Consider the following 23,896-nt stretch of genomic DNA (forward strand, 5'->3'; position numbering starts at 1 on the left):
ACATGCCCTCAGGGCCTTCAAAAGACACAATTCTACTGGTACAGACACATACGGTCATTTCCCAAGGATTTAACTTTTATCCCTCCTCTTCAAGATCCCACACAGATCCCTTAGTGTACCCAAATGAGATGCAATAAGACTAAGCTAAACCTGTCCTCCAGCTATCATGTTTAAAGGATTATCCTGGCATGAATTTCCTCACAATTAGCATTTCTTGTCAAGAGCGCCATTCATAAAAATACCACATTTACAGCACCTGTCTAATGATAAGCAAAATATTTTGTTTTGTTTTAAAAAATAAAGAAGTAAAAGCTTATACCCCCTCAAATTATTAGAAAAAAAAAATAAAACACTATATTTAAGTAAGATAGACACTTAAAATTGTAAAGATACTAAATACGTATATATAATAGACACTACATAATTTAGCAAGTAAATAATATAATATATAGTATATGTATAATGTATATGTAACTTAGTACTTATTCTTTCTCATCCAAATTATAAAATCAAGAGAGTTGGCCTTGACTATACACATTTAAAAAAAATAAATTCTGCAGTGGTGAGCAAGTTTTATTCAAACAATTCAGCTAAAAGAAGCTACAGCTCATATTTTTAGTGAAATTTAACTGATTAGAACAAAGTAGAATGTAGAAACAAAGTACTAATATTTTCATATTAATAATTATAAAAAGTAATAAGAACCAGTGAATTCTACAAGCCAGCAATGTTCATTTTATCTTTTAAGTCATCTAACCCTCAAAACAATACTGTGATATAGGTACATTATGATTCTCATCCTATAAATGGAAAACTACAGCATATTGACATTAACACACTTGCCCAAGATCACACTGTTTTAATAACAGGTAAAAACAGAATTCGAGTCCAAGGGGTAAACTGTAGCCTCTGTTCTATTAAGCCACTACATTACACTTTCTCACCATATTATACATCATAATTTCAATGCTATTCTTGACAAAGTGTGACTTCTACATCTGTCCACCTGAATGTTCATCTATCCATCCATCCATCTACTGCTCTTCCTTTAAGGACAAGAAGAGAATACTTACTGTCACTAGGAGTGCCCTGTTCTAATAAAAACTGCTGTCCTTCACTCCACTGCCTCTCCAGAAGCTGCTCTATGCTGGCTGCTACTGGGGGCAGGTTTTCCAAACTGCTGTTGCCTGGTTGGTCATAGCGGATCTGTAAGTTGCTTACAGGGGACCTGTTGGAAACATTAATCCTCAGGTTAAACAGGAGGAGGACCCTCTAAGGTAAGTATATTCACATTTCTCACCTTATGCTGACTCTTCTCCTGTAAAAGTTTTCTAACACCAGGTTATCTAGGCTAAAATGATAAAACCATAATCTACCCTAAAATTAGTAATTACCATCCTTCCTCCCCAAATGGTAAAAACCAAGGGGGAATAGCTGGCATACAGGATAAGTAAAAAACACTAGAAAATATAAATACACTACTAATAATTTCTGAAATTGGCAATAAAAGAACTTGATGCAACTTTATAAAACAAAAGGGAGAAAGACAGGATTAGAAAGATTCACACTGTACAGTTAAAATGAATTTTTGCTAATATCTCTCAGATCTATACTTCAAATGATAAGAACTTAAATATTCCAAAACAAAAGTCACTTATATTAACATGAACATGTAATGTTCTCTCATTCAGTTTTTGTTTTAAATACGTAAATGTGCCCATTTCTGGTCTCCGGCCTATTCTATAATTAGATAATGAATTAGGGCTATAGAGTTTCCAAAGTATTTCCATATAATTATCTTCACACCAACCTAGTGAGAAGTCAAAACCTGCCTTACTGGCTCTATTTCTATTTGAGGAAACAAGATGGGGCTTTAGTGACTTGTCCAAAGACACACTGCTAGTGAGTGACAGAACTGGGCAACAGCTCAGGGCCTCTCACAGCCTGCTAGTATTCTGCTGCAGCCCTAACACGCGTCTCCACAAAAATCCCTTCAAATAAGAAGTTAAACAAATGAGTCCTTTTATTCCTTCCACATGTAACCATTGAGTGCTATACATACAGCTGCCTGTCCCTTCCCAAATAGTACATTATTGCCAGGATACTTTAGGCTATTTTATTCCAGGCTGATTTTTAAAGAATAATATACACTCAGAAATATGTGCTAAAAGTAATATAGTGCCCTTTTTTGGTGTTAAATCCTATTTAGCTAACGAAACACAAAATACTATACACAATGCAAGATAGCACTAAGGAATCTTAACTAATTTCTAGGGTTGCCTGTATGATATTTTAAATTTAAAAGGAGAACACAGACATGCTTCTTCCACTAAACATACAAGCAAAAAAATCCATTAACTTTCTCCTTTGGGGAAAAAAAGAATAAAACACAGTACAGAAGTAGCACAGCATAAATTACAGATTGGTCTGATGATGTTTTAACTGTGTACTTCAGATTCCTAGTTTCAAAAGAATAATATTTAATTTCTGAAGAGTTCAACTGGGAAAAACAATACAACCTTTATTTCAACCAAGGATCATACAGGAAAAAAGGAACTACTGATGCACCTCTAGAAAATAGCTACATTAGAGGTTATTGGATGAATCTAAGATTAAAAATGCTCCTTAGCAGACATTCCCCCAAATAATATAAGCAACACTGCTTATATATATTCATGGTAGTCACTACATAAAATTTTTAAATAGAATTTGTAAACTTCCACAGTTGAAAAGATATTCTTTAAGTGGGTTTCTTCTTCCACCTGCTCCATTTTCACCCAATCTAATACCACACTTCAGGTGGAGTTTACAAAATTAGAGAACAGAGAGAACACAACTAGAAAACAGTATAGAAGCTGAGAGTGGAATAAAATTAATAAAAATACAGCCTATTAAATAATAAAAACATGTCCTGTTAGCAAGAATAATCTAACATATATATTAATATTATAAATGATATCTGAACTCTCATATAATATCCAAGGTAATTTCACAGAATAAGTATAATATATTTGCTGTACTTTGTTTCAAACAATTTTGAACAATTTTAGAGGGATTTTAGAGACAAGTCATAAGAACTTCATTTACTGAATTAGGAACTGGAGACTAAAGGGTTAAGTACATAGCCCACAACAGCGCTAAAACTGGAGCCAAAGTTGAAAGCCTGGAGTCTGCAGCTTTAAGACATCTTAAGACTATTTTATAACCCAAAAAGAATTATCCAAGTTAAACACATTAATAGTACCTGCAGCTAAATATACAAGAGAGCTCAAACTGATTAGAGATCCAAGAAAAGCGTATGTCTTTTATAAAGCTTAGAAATCTAACCACATGTTTAATATTCAAATTAATTTAGAATCACTCTTCTTAACTGTCCAGACATGCCTCTTATCTACAGAATGATTTTATAGCCTCACAAATGTAAGCTCTGCTGATATGAGATAAAGAAGTTTCCAAATCTCAAAATGTTTCCTTTGCTGATACTTTGCAGTGCAAATAATGCTTACCTTGGTGAGAGACTTCCTCTGGGTGAGCTTCCTCTGCCAGCAAGGCTACGGCTATTGTCTCCAAGATCTTGATCTGCAGTGTAAATATTTCACAGCTGATAAAGTGACTCTCACTAGATGAGAGGTTTTAAGCCCTGGCCCTGATTTTTCCTAAAACATACATAAAACCTTTACCACTATCTTTGCAGTTACTACAAAAGTAGAAGATCTAGTATGTTGCTAGTTTAGAATTGCTGAACTGTGGCATGTAAGGCGTTGTCCCTACACGTTTTTTTTTGTGGGTGGAGAAGGCCATGGATTATGTTCATTCTTTCATTCCTTTCAATTTTACAGCACAGAAGCGTGGTTTCCATTTGCAGTACCCTCCCCTCAGCCACTTTTAATTTCTACGGTTAAAGTAATGAATCACAGCTGTGGACAGCTAATCTGTATGCTTATCACAGCAAATCCTTATGCTTTGTATATTTTAACACTTCACATTCCAAGACAAGTCATAAAAAACGTATGTATTACATAGAGCCATGCACCAAAACTAAAGTTATATATATATGTTAGTTACATGGATCATTACACATAACACTAAATAACCAAATGGACAAAGACAAGTAGGAATACAGAATTCTGTATGCAAAAAGAAATTAATTTTTAAAGATATTCCTGAGGTGACATCCAATATCTCGGCTTGAAAAATAATTTGTATTTCCCCTACAGTGAGTTCCTTATAAAATCACCCTATCTGGCCTCTTCCAAGGTCATCCTCCCCTTATTCTGAGTCAGGTAACCTTTGACCCTTGAAGGGTAAAGACATGACTGATCCATTCTTGGTGAACTGCTAAACCCATTCCCTTCCCCCAAACAGGCATGACTACTTGGACATGTCAACAAATCCTTAAGGGTGGAAAGAAACAAAACAAATCCAGTGGCTCATTAAAACAGTACAAGAGGCAAATGCTACAAAATGTCAACTGGTAAAAATTCACAGGATTACTAAACACTGTAGAGATTCTCTAACAGGATTTTTTTTAACCAAGTTTGTGTAATGCAATTTCATGAATTATGCAAATAAAGATTGAGGCTATTCACAGAAAGCCCAGTGTTATACTACTTTCATTGCACAGAACTGAGCACTGAACACATCAATCACAAAAGTCACAGGAGACACTAGCATTCCTGCCTGCTGATGGCTCTGCTTAAACATTTACATTTCAGACAGTTAAAAAAAAAAAAAAAAGGCACAGATTTTGCAGCACAGCATACTATTTACTTCCAAATGTAATTCTTTTCATTTAAAAGGGGAAGGGTACACACACACACAATCCTCCCCTTTAGATTTTATTTATTAACCACATCTTTAGATTTTTCAAATGAAATTAGCCTGATGGGGGATGAAAATCAGTTTGGTGGAGGGGAACAGAATTTTAGAGATTAAAAATTCTTGAGACCTTACCTGTTTGATTGTTTTCAGACTGAGCTATAAGAGCTGCCATTGATGAAGTTGAATTTAATCTATTGCCATACATATGAGATGATGCCTGATTAAGAGACGATCCAGATAGGGTATTTGCCTAAATGAAAAGAATTACAAAGACAAATTAATTACTGTATAAAATATCTGAATACTTTTCTTCCTAATAGACCTAGCAACAACTATTTTCTCCAACGTAAGAATGTAAGTAGAACTTCCTGACTTTCTAAAGTGCAAATTTCATTCTTGTTTTACCATTTCAACATTCCAGTTTCTGAAAAGTTACATTAACTCAAAAGAGAGAGGGAGCACTGAGACTGGCACAAAGTTAACTATTTATGATTTAATTTCAAAGTATCTATTTGATACCAAAACCAGTGGCCTGGTAACCATGTGAACATATGACAAGTTATTTAATCTTATTAAAGCGTTTAGAAAATAAGGGCAGGGAGACAACAGATGTCTAACAAATGCTTCAGTCTCTTACCTCACAGGCTGCCTAAGGAGGTCAAAAGGTTCAGCTTCTACCTTTAGTATTTTAACTACACAGAGCCATATCTCCATTGCTTAACTCTGTCATTAGTAAAACCCGCACACTATTTTGTTACTTCCTATTTTGATAGACTTGGAAGCCTGCTGCTTTTTCTGTTTTGTTTTGTTTTTATTTTAAAAGAAAGCAAACAGGCATCACAAGTATGTTTTCTATACAATGCAGGGCTCAACGAATCACAGCTTTGCCCTGACCCCATATAAGGCACTGTCTTTTTGGCAGTAAGCCAGCTCTGCGAACTGAAGAGCTGGTCCACAGTTTGTAATTCATTCATGTTGCTAACCACAATTCTGAAGGCCTCTACTGGGACTTGTGCCAAACAAGCGAAAATGAACCCTTAAACAGATGAAGCTAAGGAGGCTGGCCAAAGTCTTGCGTAATCCAATGTAATAAAAATGCCTTCTTTGATGTGAATACTTTCTCCCACTTTCCAAGAATATTATAACCTCAAAAATGTGGCATTTTGGAAGCAAATCTCTTGTACACAAAACATTGCTAACTCACAGAAGGCTATCACTAGTCTGAAATACTTTTCAGATTTAACAGAACCACACATTTCAAAGTAGATTTTTCTTTTTTCATGAAGTGAAATCAAAACTTTTGTAAAATGAAATAATTGTGTAGTTATTGCAGAACAAAATTCTGGAAAATAATTTCAAAGAATTGAGGTGTTTTTAATATAAATAAGCTGAATAACAGTAGAACAAAAGATGTAGAACATTTTGACATGTTTAACTGCACAAAAAGAGACCAAAACGACAAAGCAATGACAACAAGCAAAATATTACAGAGAATAAACCATGCTTCTGGAAAGACTCAGACCCTGACATTAATATTTGGCCTCTAGCCAACTTCCTAAACATAAAAACTGGACTTTACAAGTCACAGGAATAGTCCCCGTGACATAGAATCCTGTCCTTGCTTTCCATTGTCTCAAAGGGTACATTTCATATAATGTCTAAGTTCAATTGGTCAATTTCTGGGTTTCATTTTTCTTCTCATTAAAGCTATGTATACAAAGTCAGTAGTTTGGATTATACAGTCCTGTTTCACAATCAATCACCCCTCAGCAAAAGCTGCTGCTGCTGCTAAGTCGCTTCAGTCGTGTCTGACTCTATGCGACCCCATAGATGGCAGTCCACCAGGCTCCCCCATCCCTGGGATTCTCAAGGCAAGAACACTGGAGTGGGTTGCCATTTCCCTCTCCAATGCATGAAAGTGAAAAGTGAAAGTGAAGTTGCTTAGTCGTGTCTGACTCATAGCGACCCCGTGGACTGCAGCCCACCAGGCTCCTCCATCCATGGGATTTTTCCAGGCAAGAGTACTAGTGGGGTGCCATTGCCTTCTCCGCAGCAAAAGCTAAGTCATCACTTTAATCTGAAGATCACACTAGACACTTACCATGCATAGAATATATAAAATGTGTCAGAAACGGAAAGATAGGAAAACTTTTTTTTTTAAACCTCTTCAGAAGTTAATAAGCTTGGGAATCAGCTACTCATAAAGTAACTTAGAACGAGAAAAATCCAGAGACAAACAGAAAGACCAGATGTTACTAGAAACCCAGTTTAAAATCTTGGGCACCTCACACTTAAAAATGCCCTTTGCAGAGCCAATTTACTCTTACTCTAGACATAATTCTAAAAAGATCAACTAAGCATATAACAGATTAGAAGTGGAAAATTAATTAGAAAGAGGAAGAAAAAGTAATATCTTGAGACATTTTGTTGGCAGCAAGAAGTAACAGCTGACAGCAAGAGGAGAGAAAAATACGAGCAAGAAAGAGCACACTCCCGAGTGCTGGCCGGGCCTGGCTCTGAGAGCATGGGCAGGAAGGGTCGCCACACCTGCACCCCAGCCTTTTGACTCTCGTGCTAGTGCACTCATCCACTGGCTGAATCACAACTATTACACCAGTTGAACTGCTTTTCTAGTTCCAATTATCAGTTTTATAAGCTTCCTTAGTCTCTTGATAAGAATCAAAGATGCTATTCTCTTTCAGGAAGGGTTCCTTCTGTCAAGGGCTTTATATTTATCCCTGTTAGCTTCAAATTTCTTGATGTAGTCTCCAAATCATCATACTTTTTCAATCACACACTCCACCCACTACACTAAAGGCTCAAAATGCAAAGCAACACAGCATAACTCATTTCCGTAATGACTACCATCAGGAAGAGGATAAATCATCGTTAGCACAATTTCAAAGCAAGAAAGTATGGATTTTATAAAGATGGTAGGCAAAGGTAAAATTAATAATAAAAACAATTAGAAATACATTCATTATCCTGAATGACAAATTTCCCTCAATTTTCTGATTGTTTAAAAATTACCAGGTAGTTTTTAAAATTATTGTATTTATCTAAATAAGGAATTTCCAAGAGAGATTGAAAATTACCAATTTTTACCATCTAGGGTTTTGTGGTATATGAGAGCACCTAAACCACTCTACATTAAATTCAAGTCATTACCGTCATTTTTGCAGGTAGCATGAGCTAGCAAAGACTCTACAAATCTCTGACATTGGCCAACATTTCTGAAATGATATTTACAAAGGTTACTGCTGGAAACTGTTGATAACTCTGCAGGAAACTTGGAGCAAAGAAACTCCCAACATTTTAGCCAAAAGATTCTACAACTTTTAGTAGCAATAAAGAAGGAAAAGCGAAAGAGACAACCTACACTGATGGGGGAATATAAATTGGTACAGCCACGTGGAAGAAAGTACAGATCTTTAAAAACCAAAAACAGAGCTGTCATATGATTCAGCAATACCACTCCTGGGCATACATCTGGAGAAAACCATAATCTGAAAAGATACATGCACCCCAATGTTCATAGTGGCCCTATTTACAACAGCCAGGAAATGGAAGCAATGTAAATGTCTGTCAACAGATGAATGGACTACTACTTAGTCATAAAAAAGAATTAAATAACGCCATTTGCAGAAACATGGATGCATCTGGAGATTACCATACTAGGTGAAATAAAGCTAGATAGAGAAAGACAAATATTCTATGATATTGCTTATGTGTTAGTCTGCTCAATCATGTTCAACTTTATGGGATCCCATGGACTATAGCCCACCAGGTTCATATGTCCATGGAATTCTCCAGGCAAGTATACTGGAGTGGATACCACTGCCTTCTCCAGGGGATCTTTCGGACCCAGGGATCAAACCTGGGTCCCCTGTATTATAGACAGATTCTTTACTGTCTGAGCCACAAGGGAACTGGATATCACTTATATGTGGAATCAAAAAAAAAAAAAAAAAAAGATACAAATGAATTTACATATAAAACAGAGATATACCCATATAGAAATAAATTTATGGTTACCAGAGGAGAAAGGGGGAGGGGAGAGGGATAAACTAGAGTTAACATATACTAGATATAAAATAGATTACCAACAAGGACATACTGCGTGGCACAGGGGGCTTCACTCAGTATTTTGAAATAACCTGTAAGAGGAAAGAATCTGAAAAAGTTTATATACACACACACCACAACTGAATCATTCTGCTGTATACCTGAAATTAACTCAACACTGTAAATCAACTATACTTCAATTACCCAAAAAAAAGAAAGTGCTATTTGTTTTTGGAAGTAAGTACACACCTTATGGTATTTCAATTCTATCTTGGCCTGGAAAGCAGAATGTCTACTGTGGGCAAGTATGTTCTTGAGCCTGTTGGCACTATAAAGAATATAAGCTGTTAAAACACTGGGGAGGCTGAGTGAAAGTATCCATAATACACATGAACTCTGCACTGTTCCTGCAACTTTTCCATACACCTAAAATTATTTCAAAATAAAAAGCTAAAACAAAAAAGAATATGATTGCAAAAAACCTGTTACTTGGCTTTATAGTATTTTGATGAAATGAAGTAATCTACTCAAAATGTAAAAAGAGGTGTTAGTCCAGATTCACTTCCAAATATATGATCTTGGGTTTTTTCCCTCCCCAAGATTAATAACTGAAGGAACCACTTACACACAAGATGTTATACTATACCTATTCCAAGATCCTAGTAACAATCTTAGTAAGTGTAATAATTATTTTACAAAATGGACCCAAAGCAAAGTAAAGTAAATCTAATAATTACTGAGCTAAATCTAAGTCACACTAAAGCAAAATATGCTTAGGTATCCAAGGAGACCTGGGTTCAACCCTTAAGTCGTGAAGATTCCCTGGAGAAGGGAATGGTTGCAAAAGGGCAGACACGACTAAGTGACTTTCACTTTTTCACCTGAGAAAGAGAAAAACCTTACCAAATTTAGACTACTATGATAAGCATCTAGAAAGATATGCAAGCCACTATCCAAGGTAGTATTTAAACTCAAAATCAAAGAAATTTAGTGTTTCCTAAGTAGACTGACATACCCTATTAAAATATTAACAAGATTAAAATTACATTTCAGCTTGAAATTTCCTATTAATAGTTCACCTCTTATATTCCAAATGTCTGCTTATGACCACAGAGAAGTTTTTAAAAGGGTTGTAGTTTTAGAGTGAAGTGAATCTATCAAATTCCTAGGCACCTGGCTCATTCTAAAGGAGTTAGTTGTGGAGGGGGAAAAAAAATCAGGCTAAATCTATTCAATTAACTGAATATCAGACTTAAAAGTGGGTATTGATAGTTTTTCCCCCCTCCCCACTGTTGGTAAAGGCAGAATGATAAAGTATAAAGAAGTAAAATTAGGTTTGAAAGAGTAGTACCTATCAAAATTTCACCTTTGAAAAGTATAGCAATACATCATCTAGGGGTGAATATGAAACTTCATGCTTCAATCATATAGGAAGAGGTCACAGCAAGCATATTTTAAAAATGCACAATTAACCTGTCAATAAACATTAAAGTCAAATGATGCAAACAAGCTCTAAAACACAGTAGCTTCCTCCTCAAACTTTCCAACTCTGATTCCTGATTTAAAATTGCATTCTTTCAAAATATCATCAGCTCACTAAGCAGTATTATTTTAAAATCTCCTACTTCATGTACACTCTTACAGGGAAAAACTTTTCATTATCACTGTATCTGCCATAAGCCAACCTATGGCACCTTGCTTGGGTGGGGCACTAAAGCTCTGTCTTTAAGCTCCATCTGTAAAAATGGAGATATGAAATAGTAACTACCTTCTAAGAATATTATGAGAAATTAAGTTGATGTATAGAAGGGCTGAGAAGAATGCACGACACACAGCAAGCACTCAAATTTTACTGTGCTTTTTTAAAATTATTTTCCTAAGCTATTATGGCTTCCATCTTTTCCATTAACTTCATTAGAGAATATAAATTGCCAATTATATTCTGATATGAACATGGTTATATTTCAAAGAACAAAACATTTCCCTGAGAAAAATTAAATAGTATTAATATCTCATTATGCAATGACATTTTAATCTATATATTTTATAATAACATAGCAATAACACAGCAATACTGCAAATATACTGTAAGAATTCAAATATTTTAATGAAAATTTACACACAATTTGACTACAAAGGTTTCTATGAAAAATTAGAGAACAATGGAAAGTTTCGTATGTTCTCTAACTTAATTCTAACTTTGTACTATAAAATGTACCCTGATAACAGACCCAATTCTGTGTCAGCTACCACCAACCATTGGGCTTTAATGCTCTGTGTGTGATGAGAGAAGAAACCAAGTGTGAACAACTTTCAGGTCCCATGAGTAGGCTGACTGTTAAAGCTGTCAGGTTCAATTGCATCATTCCACTTTATTCAATGCCCCAAACTGCTCCCTAATTGTTAGGAGCTTAACGTATTCAAAACCATTGTTTAGGCTAATGCTGAAATGCCCCACAATTGAGTTTCTACAAAGTCGTGGGAGGATTAAATTGTAGTTAAACCATCAATGAACACTTATGATTGGACAACAGGACTGTACAGAATAACCACCAACTATAAGCAGGTTTCTAATTGGTTAATATGTAATCAACATATCACTTATCTTTTGGAGGGAAAATTATTAAGTCCCTAAATAGGCTGTTGAAATAATTTAAGAAAGGAAAAGATCTCATTCAACAGCTGTATGTAAAATGACTAAAATTCATCTATCTGTAGTAATATGAAATTGTAAGTTTTAACAGAAAAGTTTAACACCATTTTTAGTAAAGGAAGTGCTTCTGTACAATTTTCTCACTGGCAATCAGGCTGTTTCTATAAGAGCTGAAATTCAAATGTCCTATAACAACTGTAACATCACTGTAGTGACTATGAATTCCAAAGTACTTATGGTCTGCAAAGTACTTTTCTCATTTGAACTTCAAAATACACCTGTATTGCAGGTAGAGTAGGTATTTAAAATATTCCATTTCATATATAAAAAAATTAAAACCCACAAATGTAAAAGATCTACCCACCACCACACTAGTAGTAGTAATGTCCCAGGAACCTAGGATTTCTGACCCAATTTCTGCTATTTTGCATTGTGTCACACAAACAGACACAGTAAAATTCCAGACATCTTTTTTCGACAGAGACTCATCATCTATGTCCCTTAACCTCTTTATCATCCAATAGTAAGAAATGTTAGAAAGCACTTTTAAAACCTTTTCTGCTCAGAAAGATAACTCCTGTAAAATTTTAAGTCATGTTGCAATTGTTTAAGACAGATGAAACTTTAATCTGACCAATCAAGTCAGAGCTCCTTCAAAGACAGGTGAATCTGCCTGGGAAACTGAAGCATTTTCCAAACAAAATCAAAGTGTCCTACCAAACATATCCGAAAGGAAACCAGAATTAGATCTACAGTAACTCCCCAACACACACAACCACACCACACATACACACCAAACTTACAGTCCTTGAAGCAAAAGTCTAAAAGAAATCTGCAAAACAGTATTTGCTAAGTTATACCTTTAAAATACTTCAATTTATCTGCATTTACTAAATATCACATAAATAAACCTTAAAAGTTGCTTCATTTAAATTACTTTTAAACTGTATCATTTGTATAATAGCAACATAGAGGAAACAAGAAACCGTAATTATCTACCCAAAGACTGTATCCAAAAGCAAAACTCAGAATGCAAGATGTTAGAATACAATTATTTTCATTACATTCTGCCTTTAATTCTACTAAAGTAATCCTTCAAACCAAAGCACCTGCATTCCTCCCAAAGACAAAACAGAATGAACGTAGAACTGGGAAATAGTGGAATTTGAAAGGCAAAATGAAAAATTAATGGCACACCTACAGAAACTAATTTATATCTCCACCGATGATACAACAAGAGCAGAGCACCCACCATTAAAAACATCACAGACAGCAGTTCTATCTTCCAACAATGTTAAGAAACTATAAAATAGTAACTATAATGTAATACACTGCTGATATCTGTGAAGGAATAATCACCCTAAAAACAAGTTTATCAAATAAAAGGATTTAACATCAAACAATATGAAAACAAGGTTATCAAACATTTTTAAAAGTTTTTTTTTTCCCTTCAAATTAGGGTTGCTAAGCATTAGACTTTTTCTTCCAAAATTTTAACAAGTGTCTCCTTTTTGCCCCATTAAAGGCACAAATCTAGTCTCAGTTTTTAATTTCTATTAGTTCTTTCTGATTATATATCCCCGACCACTTGCTTGGGAACAATCCTTAAGACATCAAACAAACCAAATAAGAGGCCTGCTTGTCTTAAAACCAAGGCCAGAAAGATCAAGAATGATCTCCTTATTTTTATCCTGCTGGCACCAAGACCATCACTAAAAATGACTACTTTCATAAAGTTTTTGGGAGGGAAAGGAAGAGAGTCAAAACACTGTTCAAATTTAACACCTCTATTCTCTGATTTTTATTTCTTTAAAATATTTGCTGGCTGCTGTGATGGTTTTCTCAGTAACTGTGTAACAAGTCTTCTACAATTATATTTTACATATTAATAGTTTTAATTTACACACTTTAAGTGTGTAAGCACTACTCTTCACTTTTCAATAAACTACCTATAAAGAAACTCTAAATAAAAGGCTAAAATGGGGTTAAACACACTGAATTTTATGATTTAAAAACATGCAAGGCCTATACATAAACAGATATAAACGTATTGTTTTGAAAATAAGATTAAATTACCAAGTGCATCACAATTTTAGGAGTTCTATCTAAATATTCAATTTATTCTAAATATTTCTGAATCCTTTCCTTTGCACACTGTCTAGAAAATTCACACTTTGTACATTCAAAACCAATACTATTGTCTCAGGCAGCTAAACTGAAGTAGTTTTGCACTCAATTCAACTCAGAGGTCAACCTGCCTCAGTTGCCTGGAGACTGATGGTTGCCAGAGCAGCACTAGCTAAGCCAGGCTAAATACACTCCGGCGTGAAGGCGGAAAGCGTTTACTGCTGGAGAGAAACATAGATGCAGCTGTCTCAGCATGTAGCATGTGAGTCTCACTGGATGATCATATTTATAAGCTACCCATCTTACTGCAACAGGGAAAGAGGATAAACAGTGAAGATTTTAATTGGACTGAATCCTGGATTACTTGCAACTATGATTTCTTTGTTCTTCAGTTGAGTCATATGTGAAGTGGAATTTTTCCTCTAGCTATAAATTTCTCTTCACTACCACTTCCCCCACCCATCTCCCTAATGCCAACCCTCAAAACCACAAACATAATGAATGGGAAGAAATGAGATTTTTGCTTAATTCAGCCTGGAATTAACCAGAGAGTAATTAAAACAGACTTTTATAAAGAAAGGAAAGAAAAACGCACATTGAAAATGTTCATGTGAGACTCTTTCCAAGGATATAAAGCTATCAACAGCATATGGTTACACTTAATTAAAAGAGATAAAGCTATTTATAAGGGCCATTCTCTCATTTACCCTTTCACCCTCTCTAACCCCAAATCCCTGTGATTATGTCTACCTCACCAAGGCTAGTGACAGCAGCTAGAGAAAAACTCTCCTAAACTAGTCAAACTCCCCTTGCTCAGGTTAAGTTCACCAAATTGTCAAAGACAATACCACTAATCGTGCCATTGTTTTTCTATGCTGAACTACTGTTTATTCCAATTCTTGACCTAATTAAAAGGTGACTGTTTACACTTCACGGTTACATACTTTAAAGATAACAATGCTATGCTTTGATGTACAGATTACAGGATATGCTGGAAAAGCCTAGGTATACTCTAAAGGCCCACACAATGTAAATTACGCACACGCACATAAAGCATGAGTTTACAGCAACTTACAAACAACTACTTAACTAGTTGCTTATAATTAGACATTTGTCTTTGTTAGAATTTTCTCAAAACATTGAGACTTTTAGAGGCTTTGGGTAAAGTGAAAATAAAAATAAAATTATAAGAGAATGTCAATAAATAAAACAAATAGGAAGTTTAAATTATCACCTTTGAAGAAATCTGAGGGTTGAGGATGGGGAATGAGGGGTGGACTCTGTGTGTGTGTGCACGTGTGCAAGCATATACCCATGAGAAACTTTGCCCATTTACTGTCCTATATATGTAATTCAAGACTATGATTTCTCTGCTTTGACTCTAGGTCTTAGAGCATTCCTGTAGACTAGGGCACCTATCAAGTTCTAGATAGAAAATGAAGAAAAAGGTTAAACAGATGCAAAATCACCAACATAGTCACCACTGCTTATAATTTTATAAATATTCTTTCTTATCCACTAGGAAGAAATCATGTAAGTATATAAGGACTTAAAGGAATCATTCATTCTCAATCCTATATTCTTCTGCACTGTTTTTTTAAAAAAATTAGACTGTAGATATTCATATATTACTTCTGTGATTTTAAAATTATAAAAGAAATTTTTTAAACCACCTAAGTCCAAAATTGGTTCATACTTTGTAAGTCCTTAACCCTCTTATCCTTTCTTATCCTTATCCATCAGAGGGCACACAAAACAAAACCACAATCACAGAAAACTAACCAAACTGATCACATGGACCACACAGCCTTGTCTAACTCAATGAAACTATGAGCCATGCCATGTAGGGCCACCCAAAACAGACGGGTCATAGTGGAGACTTCTGACAAAACGTGGTCCACTGGAGAAGGGAATGGCAAAGCACTTCAGCATTCTTGCCTTAGGAACCCCATGAACAGTATGAGAAGGCAAAAATAGGACACTGAAAGAAGAATCCCCAGGTTGGTAGGTGACCAATGTGCTACTACTGGAGAAGAGTGGAGAAATAACTCCAGAAAGAATGAAGAGATGGAGCCAAAGCAAAAACAACGCCCAGTTGTGGATGTGACTGGTGATGGACGTCAAGTCCAATGCCATAAAGAACAATATTGGATAGGAACCTGGGATGTTAGGTCCATGAATCAAGGCAAATTGGAAGCAGTCAAGCAGGAGATGGCAAGAGTCAACATTGACATTTTAGAAATCAGTGAACTAAAATGGACTGGAATGGGCAAATTTAACTCAGATGATCATTATATCTACTACTGTGGGCAAAAATCCCTTACAAGAAATGGAATAGCCCTCATAATCAACAAAAAAGTCCGAAATACAGTACTTGTGTGCCGTCTCAAATATGACAGAATGATCTGTTTCATTCCAAGGCAAACCATTCAGTATCACAGTAATCCAAGTCTATGCCCCAACCATTAATGCTGAAGAAGCTGAAGTTGAACGCTTCAATGAAGACCTCAAGACCTTCTAGAACTAACACCCAAAAAACATGTCCTTTTCATCACAGGGGACTGGAATGCAAAACTAGGAAGTTGAGAGATACCTGCAGTAACAGGCAGTTGGGAGTACAAAGTGAAGCAGGGCAGAGGCTAACACAATTTTGCCAAGAGAACGCACTAGTCATAGCAAACACCCTCTTTCAACAACACAAAAGACAACTCTACACATGGATATCACCAGATGGTCAATACCGAAATCATACTGATTATGTTCTTTGCAGCCAAAGATGGAGAAGCTCTATACAGTCAGCAAAAACAAGGCCAGGAGCTGACTGTGGCTCAGATCATGAACTCCTTATTGCCAAATTCAGACTTAAATTGAAGAGAGTAGGGAAAACCACTAGACCATTTAGCTATAACCTAAACCAAATCCTTTATGATTACACAGTGGAAGTGACAAATAGATTCAAGGGATTAGATCTGTTAAGAGTGCCTGAAGAACTATGGATGGACATTCATAACACTGTATGGGAAGCAGTGATCAAGACTCATCCCCAAGAAGAAGAAATGCAAAAAGGCAAAATTTTGTCTGAGGAGGCCTTACAAATAGCTGAGAAAAGAAGAAAAGCTAAAGGCAAAGGAGAAAAGGAAAGATCTACACATCTGAATACAGAGTTCCAAAGAATAGCCAAGAGAGATAAGAAAGCCTTCCTCAGTGATCAATGCAAAGAAATAGAGGAAAACAATAAAATGAGAAAGACTAGAGATTTCTTCAGGAAAATTAGAGACACCAAGGGAACATTTCATGCAACGACAGGCACAATAAAGGACAGAAACAATATGGACCTAACAGAAGCAGAAGATATTAAGAAGAGGTGGTAAGAAAAAACAGAAGAAACCTACGCAAAAAAGATCTTTATGACCCAGACAACCATGATAGTGTGATCACTCACCTAGAGTCAGACATCCTGGAATGTGAAGTCAAGTGGGCCTTAGGAAGGACCACTATGAACAAAGCTAGTGGAGGTGATTGAATTTCAGTTGAGCTATTTCAAATCCTAAATGATGATGTTGTCAAAGTGCTACACTCAATATGCCAGCAAATCTGGAAAATGCAGCAGGGGCCACAGGACTGGAAAAGGTCAGTTTTCATTCCAATCCCAAAGAAAGGCAATGCCAAAGAGTGCTTAAACTACCGCACAACTGTACTCATCTCACACGCTAGCAAAATAATGCTAGCATTACTTTCAAAATTCTCCAAGCCAGGCTTCAACAGTACATGAACAGTGAACTTCCAGATGTTCAAGCTGGATTTAGAAAAGGGAGAGGAACCAGAGATAAAATTGCCAACATCCATTGGATCATCAAAAAAGCGAGAGTTCCAGAAAAACATCTACTTCTGCTTTACTGAGTACACCAAAGCCTTTGACTGTGTGCATCATAACAAACTGTGGAAAATTCTTAAAGAGATGGGAATACCAGACCACTTGTCTCCTGAGAAATCTGTATGCAGGTCAAGAACCAACCGTTAGAGCCAGACATGGAACAATGGACTGGTTTGAAATTGGGAAAGAAGTATGTCAAGGCTGTATACTGTCACCCTGCTTATTTAATATATATTCAGAGTACATCATGTGAAATGCTGGGCTGGATGAAGCACAGCTGGAATCAAGATGGCAGGGAAAAATATCAATAACCTCACATATGCAGATGACACCACCCTTATGGCAGAAAGCGAAGAACTAAAGAGCCTCTTGATGAAAGTGAAAGAGGAGAGTGAAAAAGCTTGCTTGAAACTCAACATTAAAAAAGGAAGAACATGGCATCTGGGCCCATCCCTTCATGGTAAATACATGGGCAAACAATGGAAACAGTGACAGACTTATTTTCTCAGCTCCAATATCACTGCAGATGGTGACTGAAGCCATGAAATTAAAAGATGCTTGCTCCTTGGAAGAAAACCTATGACCAACCTAGAGAGCATGTTAAAAAAAAGAGACAATTACTTTGTAGACAAAGGTCCATCTAGTCAAGGGTATGGTTTTTCCAGTAGTCATGTACGGATGTGAGAGTTGGACTATAAAGAAAGCTGAGTGCCGAAAAACTGATGCTTTTGAACTGTGGTGTTGGAGAAGACTCTTGAAAGTCTCTTGGACTGCAAGGAGATCCAACCAGTCCATCCTAAAGGAAATCAGTCCTGAATATTCACTGCAAGGACTGATGCTGAAGCTGAAACTCCAATACTTTGGCAACCTGATGGGAAGAACTGATTCACTGGAAAAGACCCTAATACTGGGAAAGTCTGAAGGTAGGAGGAGAAGGAGCGACAGAGGAGGAGATGGCTGGATAATACCACTTGATGGGCACAAGTTTGAGCAAGCCCTGGGAGTTGGTGATGGACAGGAAAGCCTGGTGTGCTGAAGTCCACTGGGTGGCAAAGAGTCAAACATGACTGAGCAACTGAACTGTACTTGTAAGTCCTAGTTTTAAAATAAAGAATAAAAGCTGCCCCCAAATTACTATTTCACATTATTAGGACAAAATCAGAAATGCAGAAATCTAAAAGAATTAGTTGGTGCCAACATCAGTTTGTGCTCTCAGGAATATCAAGTAAAAATGAGTATTATTTCCACTCATGTCAATACAGGTTGAGACATTTTATAACTTCCTACAGGAAGTCCTATTCATTTCTCTCTTAAAATAAAACAGTTTAAAAATGACAAAACGATCCACATTACTTTGTAACATTGTAATAATTTACCTGAGTTGCAGCAACAGCAGAGGGTGCAGATGACCCAGCTGACGGGGAGAGAGCGCCCACTTGCTGTAAATGCCCAGAAGGTTGCTGAGGTAAATGAGAACTGGAGACAGGAGTACTCGATCCTGAGCCAGATACTACATTTGGAAATGATACTGCTACATCATTGCTGTTATAAATACCTATAAGGGAAAAAAAGGTCTTATTAAAATATTTTATAACTTAGCAGTCAAATCTGTCACAGACACGCAATATTAATCAATACGTTAGAGTACCCATCTTTGCTCCTGATCCTTCCCACAATGATAATTTTATTGGTTTAAAAAAAAAATAATAAAAACTGACTTTTCATAAAGCAGGTGTTTTAAAGAACCTAAGTCATTTTTTACACATCAATGATGGTTTGTTAAGAGACAGAAATCACCTCAGGAGGTGCTTTGTAAGAATAATAATAAGGATTTTAGGAATTCCTAAAAGAAATGACATGTTTGTTAAACCGCAAAATGAAGACATTAGAAACTGTATAAAAATCACTTGGTAAACCTTTCAAAAATGCAGAGAGTTAGGAGCCAGAGGTCATGAACTGAGAAGGTCTGAAATGGTAGGAGACTCTGTCTTCGGAAGAACATCCAGATTACAATGCAGAAAATAAAGGGAACAAGACTAGACATGCCAAGAACAACAAAAAGCTTGATGCCACTGGTGGACACCCCCTCCGTGAGAATAAAGAGTACCGGTGGGTTCTGTAGACATTCGAGAGGTAAAATAAACAGGACTTTATGACTGACTGGATGGGATATCTAAGTACGAGTCAGGGTGGCCAGGGACATGGAATATGAGGTGTTGGATGCATTCACTTCAGAGAACACAGAAAAGGACTATAAAGACTTGAAAGCATTTTCAGTGGCACCACAGGGGTAAAAGCCAGAAAGAAAGAACAGAAGCAATCCTGTCTAGAAAAGTGGATGGGAAGAGAACAGAGAGAGAACATGAACAAAAGTTAAGAGGAAACAAAGAGTTACTTAAAAAGTGCTCTGTGGGTTTCTTTTAAAAAGACTGGAGCTCGTGTTCTTATACTGATGCCTAGGAGTCCAAGGAGAGGCTCTTTAAGGATAAAGGTTAAGAGACAGGAATCCCTATAAACCACTGGGCTCTCAATCAGGGGTGATTTTGCTCCACAAGAGACTTGACAGTGTCTGGAGACATTTTTGGTTGTCAAAACTAGGAGGGGCTACTGGCATCTGGTAGGTCAATGGTGTGTGCAGGCTCAGTCATTCAGTCCTGTCACGACTCTTTGTGACTACATGGACTGTAGCACACCAGGCTCCTCTGTCCATGGAGTTTTCTAGACAAGTGTACTGGAGAAGGTAGGCATTTCCTCCTCTAGGGGTAATTGCCAGGGGATGTTGCTAAACATCTCACAATGAACTGGACAGCTCCTCAGAACTAAGAATTATCTGGCCCTTGGAGTCAACAGCAAAAGAAACTGAGAAATCTTGTAATAAACCAGGGCTCCTGGAAGGCTGGGAGGTAATAAGATCCTAACACAGAGGAGAAAGCAGGGGAAAAAAGAATCTAAGAGGGCTGTATTAAAAACAAAAAACAAAAACAGTGAGAAAATACAGGCCTCGAAGGCAATAACTAGTTATCTATAATGATAGTACAATTTACTTTGTGTCTAAAAAATACAAATACTATTAATTCATAATATATATATAAAAGTACCTATAATCTTCAAACAAGGGGAATTAAAAAAAAATTGGGACATTTTTAAAGGTCTTACAGCTATAACTAAGGCTCCTAAGACCCTTTTTATATCTACCATTTCTCCAGGAAAAAAAAAAAAGATAACTACTTATTCACTCAACAAATGCATTCATTTCCACAAACATCTGAGAGCTCACTGTTTACCAGACATTATTCTAAGCTCTAGAAATACAAAGCCATTCAAGACATGTGGTCTCTGCCTTCAAGAAGCTTAGCGGAAAAAAGAGACAATTACAAAAGACTGTGAAGAGCACTGTGACAGAGACATCCTCGGGAGGCTGGGAGTGCATAAAGAGGGGCATCTGACCCAGACCTGGAGGGAGAGACTGTGGGTGAGAAGCGTACCTTTAGAGCCCATTCCTAAAGAAGCTGCAGGACAGAGGAGAAGGGCATTCTGAGGAAGAAACATGCCACAAAGAGCCAAGTAGATTCCAAGAGCTTATATGTACCACCCATGCAGCCTAAGCAGAAATGAGGCTAAAAAATAAGCAGGAATCAAGAATAGTAAAAATTAATGTGTTAGAAATTTAGAGACAATAGAAAACCACTAAAGGACTGTAAGCAGAAGTTTGGTGTGACCAGATTTTGTGTTTCAGCAAACATAAACCGCGGGCACAATGCTGAGAACAGCCTGGGAAAGAGGTTTAAAAAGAGATTGAGAAAGCTGTTAAGGGCTGCTACAGTAATATTGATGAGCAAAAATATTATTTTTTAAAAACTTAAAGCAACAGCAATAAAGAGACATTACAAAAATTACATTCACAGGACTGGAAACTAATTATATTTGAAGAATAAAAGAAAACGGTCAAGAATGACTCTTAAGCACCAGTAAGTGGATCACAATAAACTGGAAAATTCTGAAAGAGATGGGCATACCTGACCTGCCTCTTAAGAAACCTGTATGCAGGTCAGGAAGCAACAGTTAGAACTGGACATGGAACAACAGATTGGTTCCAAATAGGAAAAGGAGTACGTCAAGGCTGTATATTGTCACCCTGCTTATTTAACATATGCAGAGTACATCATGAGAAACGCTGGGCTGGAGGAAGCACAAGCTGGAATCAAGATTGCTGGGAGAAATATCAATAACCTCAGATATGGAGATGATACCACCCTATGGCAGAAAGTGAAGAACTAAAGAGCCTCTTGATGAAAGTGAAAGAGGAGAGTGAAAAAGTTGGCTTAAAGCTCAACATTCAGAAAACTAAGATCACAGCACCCAGTCCCATCATGGGAAATAGATGGGGAAACAGTGTAAACAGTGGTTGACTTTATTTTTCTGGGCTCCAAAATTACTGCAGATGATGATTGCAGCCATGAAATTAAAAGACGCTTACTCCTTAGGAGGAAAGTTATGACCAACCTACACAGCATATTCAAAAGCAGAGACACTACTTTGCCAACAAAGGTCCATCTAGTCAAGGTTATGGTTTTTCCAGAGGTCATGTATAGATGTGAGAGTTGGACTACGAAGAAAGCTGAGCGCTGAATAATTGATGCTTTTGAACTGTGGTGTTGGAGAAGACAGTCCCATGGACTGCAAGGAGATACAACCAGTCCATCTCCAGTCACCCAAGAGATCAGTCCTGGGTGTTCATTGGAAGGACTGATGTTGAAGCTGAAAGTCCAATACTTTGGCCACCTGTTGTGGAGAGCTGACTTACTGGAAAAGACCCTGATGCTGGAAAAGACCCTGACGCTGGGAAAGACTGAGGGCAGGAGGAGAAGGGGATGACAGAGGATGAGAGATGGTTGGATGGCATCACCGACTCAATGGACATGGGTTTGGGTGGACTCCGGGAGTTGGTGATGGACAGGGAGGCTTGGCGTGCTGCGGTTCATGGTGTCGCAAAGAGTCGGACATGACTGAGTGACTGAACTGAACTCAAGTGGGTGTGAGCGTGGTAAACAGCATTCACTGAAGCAGGAACAGCAACTGAGAGCGCCCAGCACTTGTTACTACGTGTAGGTCACTGTGCTAGCACAACAGACCAATGAAGTACTATTACTCCCATTTTACATATGAGCAAACAAGTTTAAGGAACTGAACTAACCTGTTTAGTGACCTAGTAGATGGTGGAACCAAGAGTCAAATTCATACAGCCATTGGACTTTACAACTGAAACCACTTCCTAAATACATGTTTGAGGTTCAGGTTGAACATCACAGTCTTTGAGATGCCTACGGGACACAGAAGGCCTAGATGGTCTAGAAGAGAATGTAGGGAGTCTGAAGCTTAGCAGAAAAATCAGGTCTAGAGATACAAGGATGTCAGAAGATGTCAGGTCTAGAGATACAGGAGTCAGAAGGATGACAAAGATAGAATAAACATGAAAACTCAAAAAGGCTTTCTGCTGGCCTGCTAACTATAGTTCATATTAAGACACACAGAAACTTCACATTAAAAAGCCTAGATTTCTATTTTCTTCTAAAAAACCTGAAGTTCTGTTCACACTGATAATGTATCCTCATTCATTTATGTCACCTACTTGGCTTCGTTAAGTAACTGATTATAACAACTGTGATATGGACACTGGTCAAAGGCAAGGAATGGAAAAATGAGATCACCCAAAGAAGTTCTCAGTGTGATCAAGAGAAGAAGATTAAAGACAGGACCTAGGGAACATTACCATTTAAAGGGTAGTTTTAACATTCAACAAATATTGAGGTACTAATTATTTGAAAAGGCATTGAAGACAGCAAAGAGCACAAAGGAATTCTTCCTTGCAAGAACCCAGTCTCACAGCAGAGCTAGTAAGTACTCATAAGCCACTAGATACAGGAGGGAAACACTAAGTACCAGAAGGTCATAGGAGATGAAAAAGTACAGAGGAACAGAGTGGGGTAGAAGAGTTCCAGAGAGAAGTACTTGAACTCAAAATTTAAGTTTTAGGGTAAAAATACCTTAAAAGGTAGAGTGCTTTTTTAAATTATCATAAAGCATAATATACATGGAATCTCCAGTTACCAAATCTAAAAGACAAAAGTGAGCTGGAGGCAGAAGGCTGAAATCACAAGAGCACAAGTTTTCACCTGAGACAAAAGTACAGGCTCTCCCAAGCATGTGATCTCAACTTTCTGAGCCTCTATAATGTTCTTTGCTATAAAACCAAGATAATAGCTACCTTAAAGGTTTTTATTTTAGAATATCCATGTAAAGTCTCTAACAATGCCTAAAGCACAGTTAAGTCAGGAAAGTACTGTATTTTAATTGTC

General features: G+C 36.9%; 1 protein-coding gene across 48 annotated transcripts in view; it reads right to left on the reverse strand.

Annotated features, from left to right (window-relative positions):
- Positions 1-23,896, reverse strand: part of MLLT10 (MLLT10 histone lysine methyltransferase DOT1L cofactor) — a 208,072-nt gene that overhangs the window by 12,190 nt on the left and 171,986 nt on the right. For 42 of the 48 annotated variants that reach the window (XR_015139735.1, XR_015139737.1, XR_015139736.1 and 39 more), the window contains 4 exons: positions 18,917-19,095; positions 4,954-5,071; positions 3,507-3,579; positions 1,074-1,228 (listed from right to left, as the gene is read on the reverse strand). Coding sequence is in view for 27 of the 48 variants with exons in the window: in XM_086334527.1 (XP_086190653.1) it covers positions 1,074-1,228; positions 3,507-3,579; positions 4,954-5,071; positions 18,917-19,095 (525 nt within the window). In the remaining 21 variants the exon portion in view is untranslated. The remainder of the gene's footprint in view (positions 1-1,073; positions 1,229-3,506; positions 3,580-4,953; positions 5,072-18,916; positions 19,096-23,896) is intronic. The other 6 variants (XR_015139742.1, XR_015139743.1, XR_015139741.1 and 3 more) reach the window with 1 other exon arrangement.

This window comes from Bos grunniens, chromosome 13 (genome assembly GCF_055505025.1).
Source record: "Bos grunniens cultivar Pamir isolate PY7600 chromosome 13, Bosgru_T2T1.0, whole genome shotgun sequence".
NCBI lineage: Eukaryota > Metazoa > Chordata > Mammalia > Artiodactyla > Bovidae > Bos > Bos grunniens.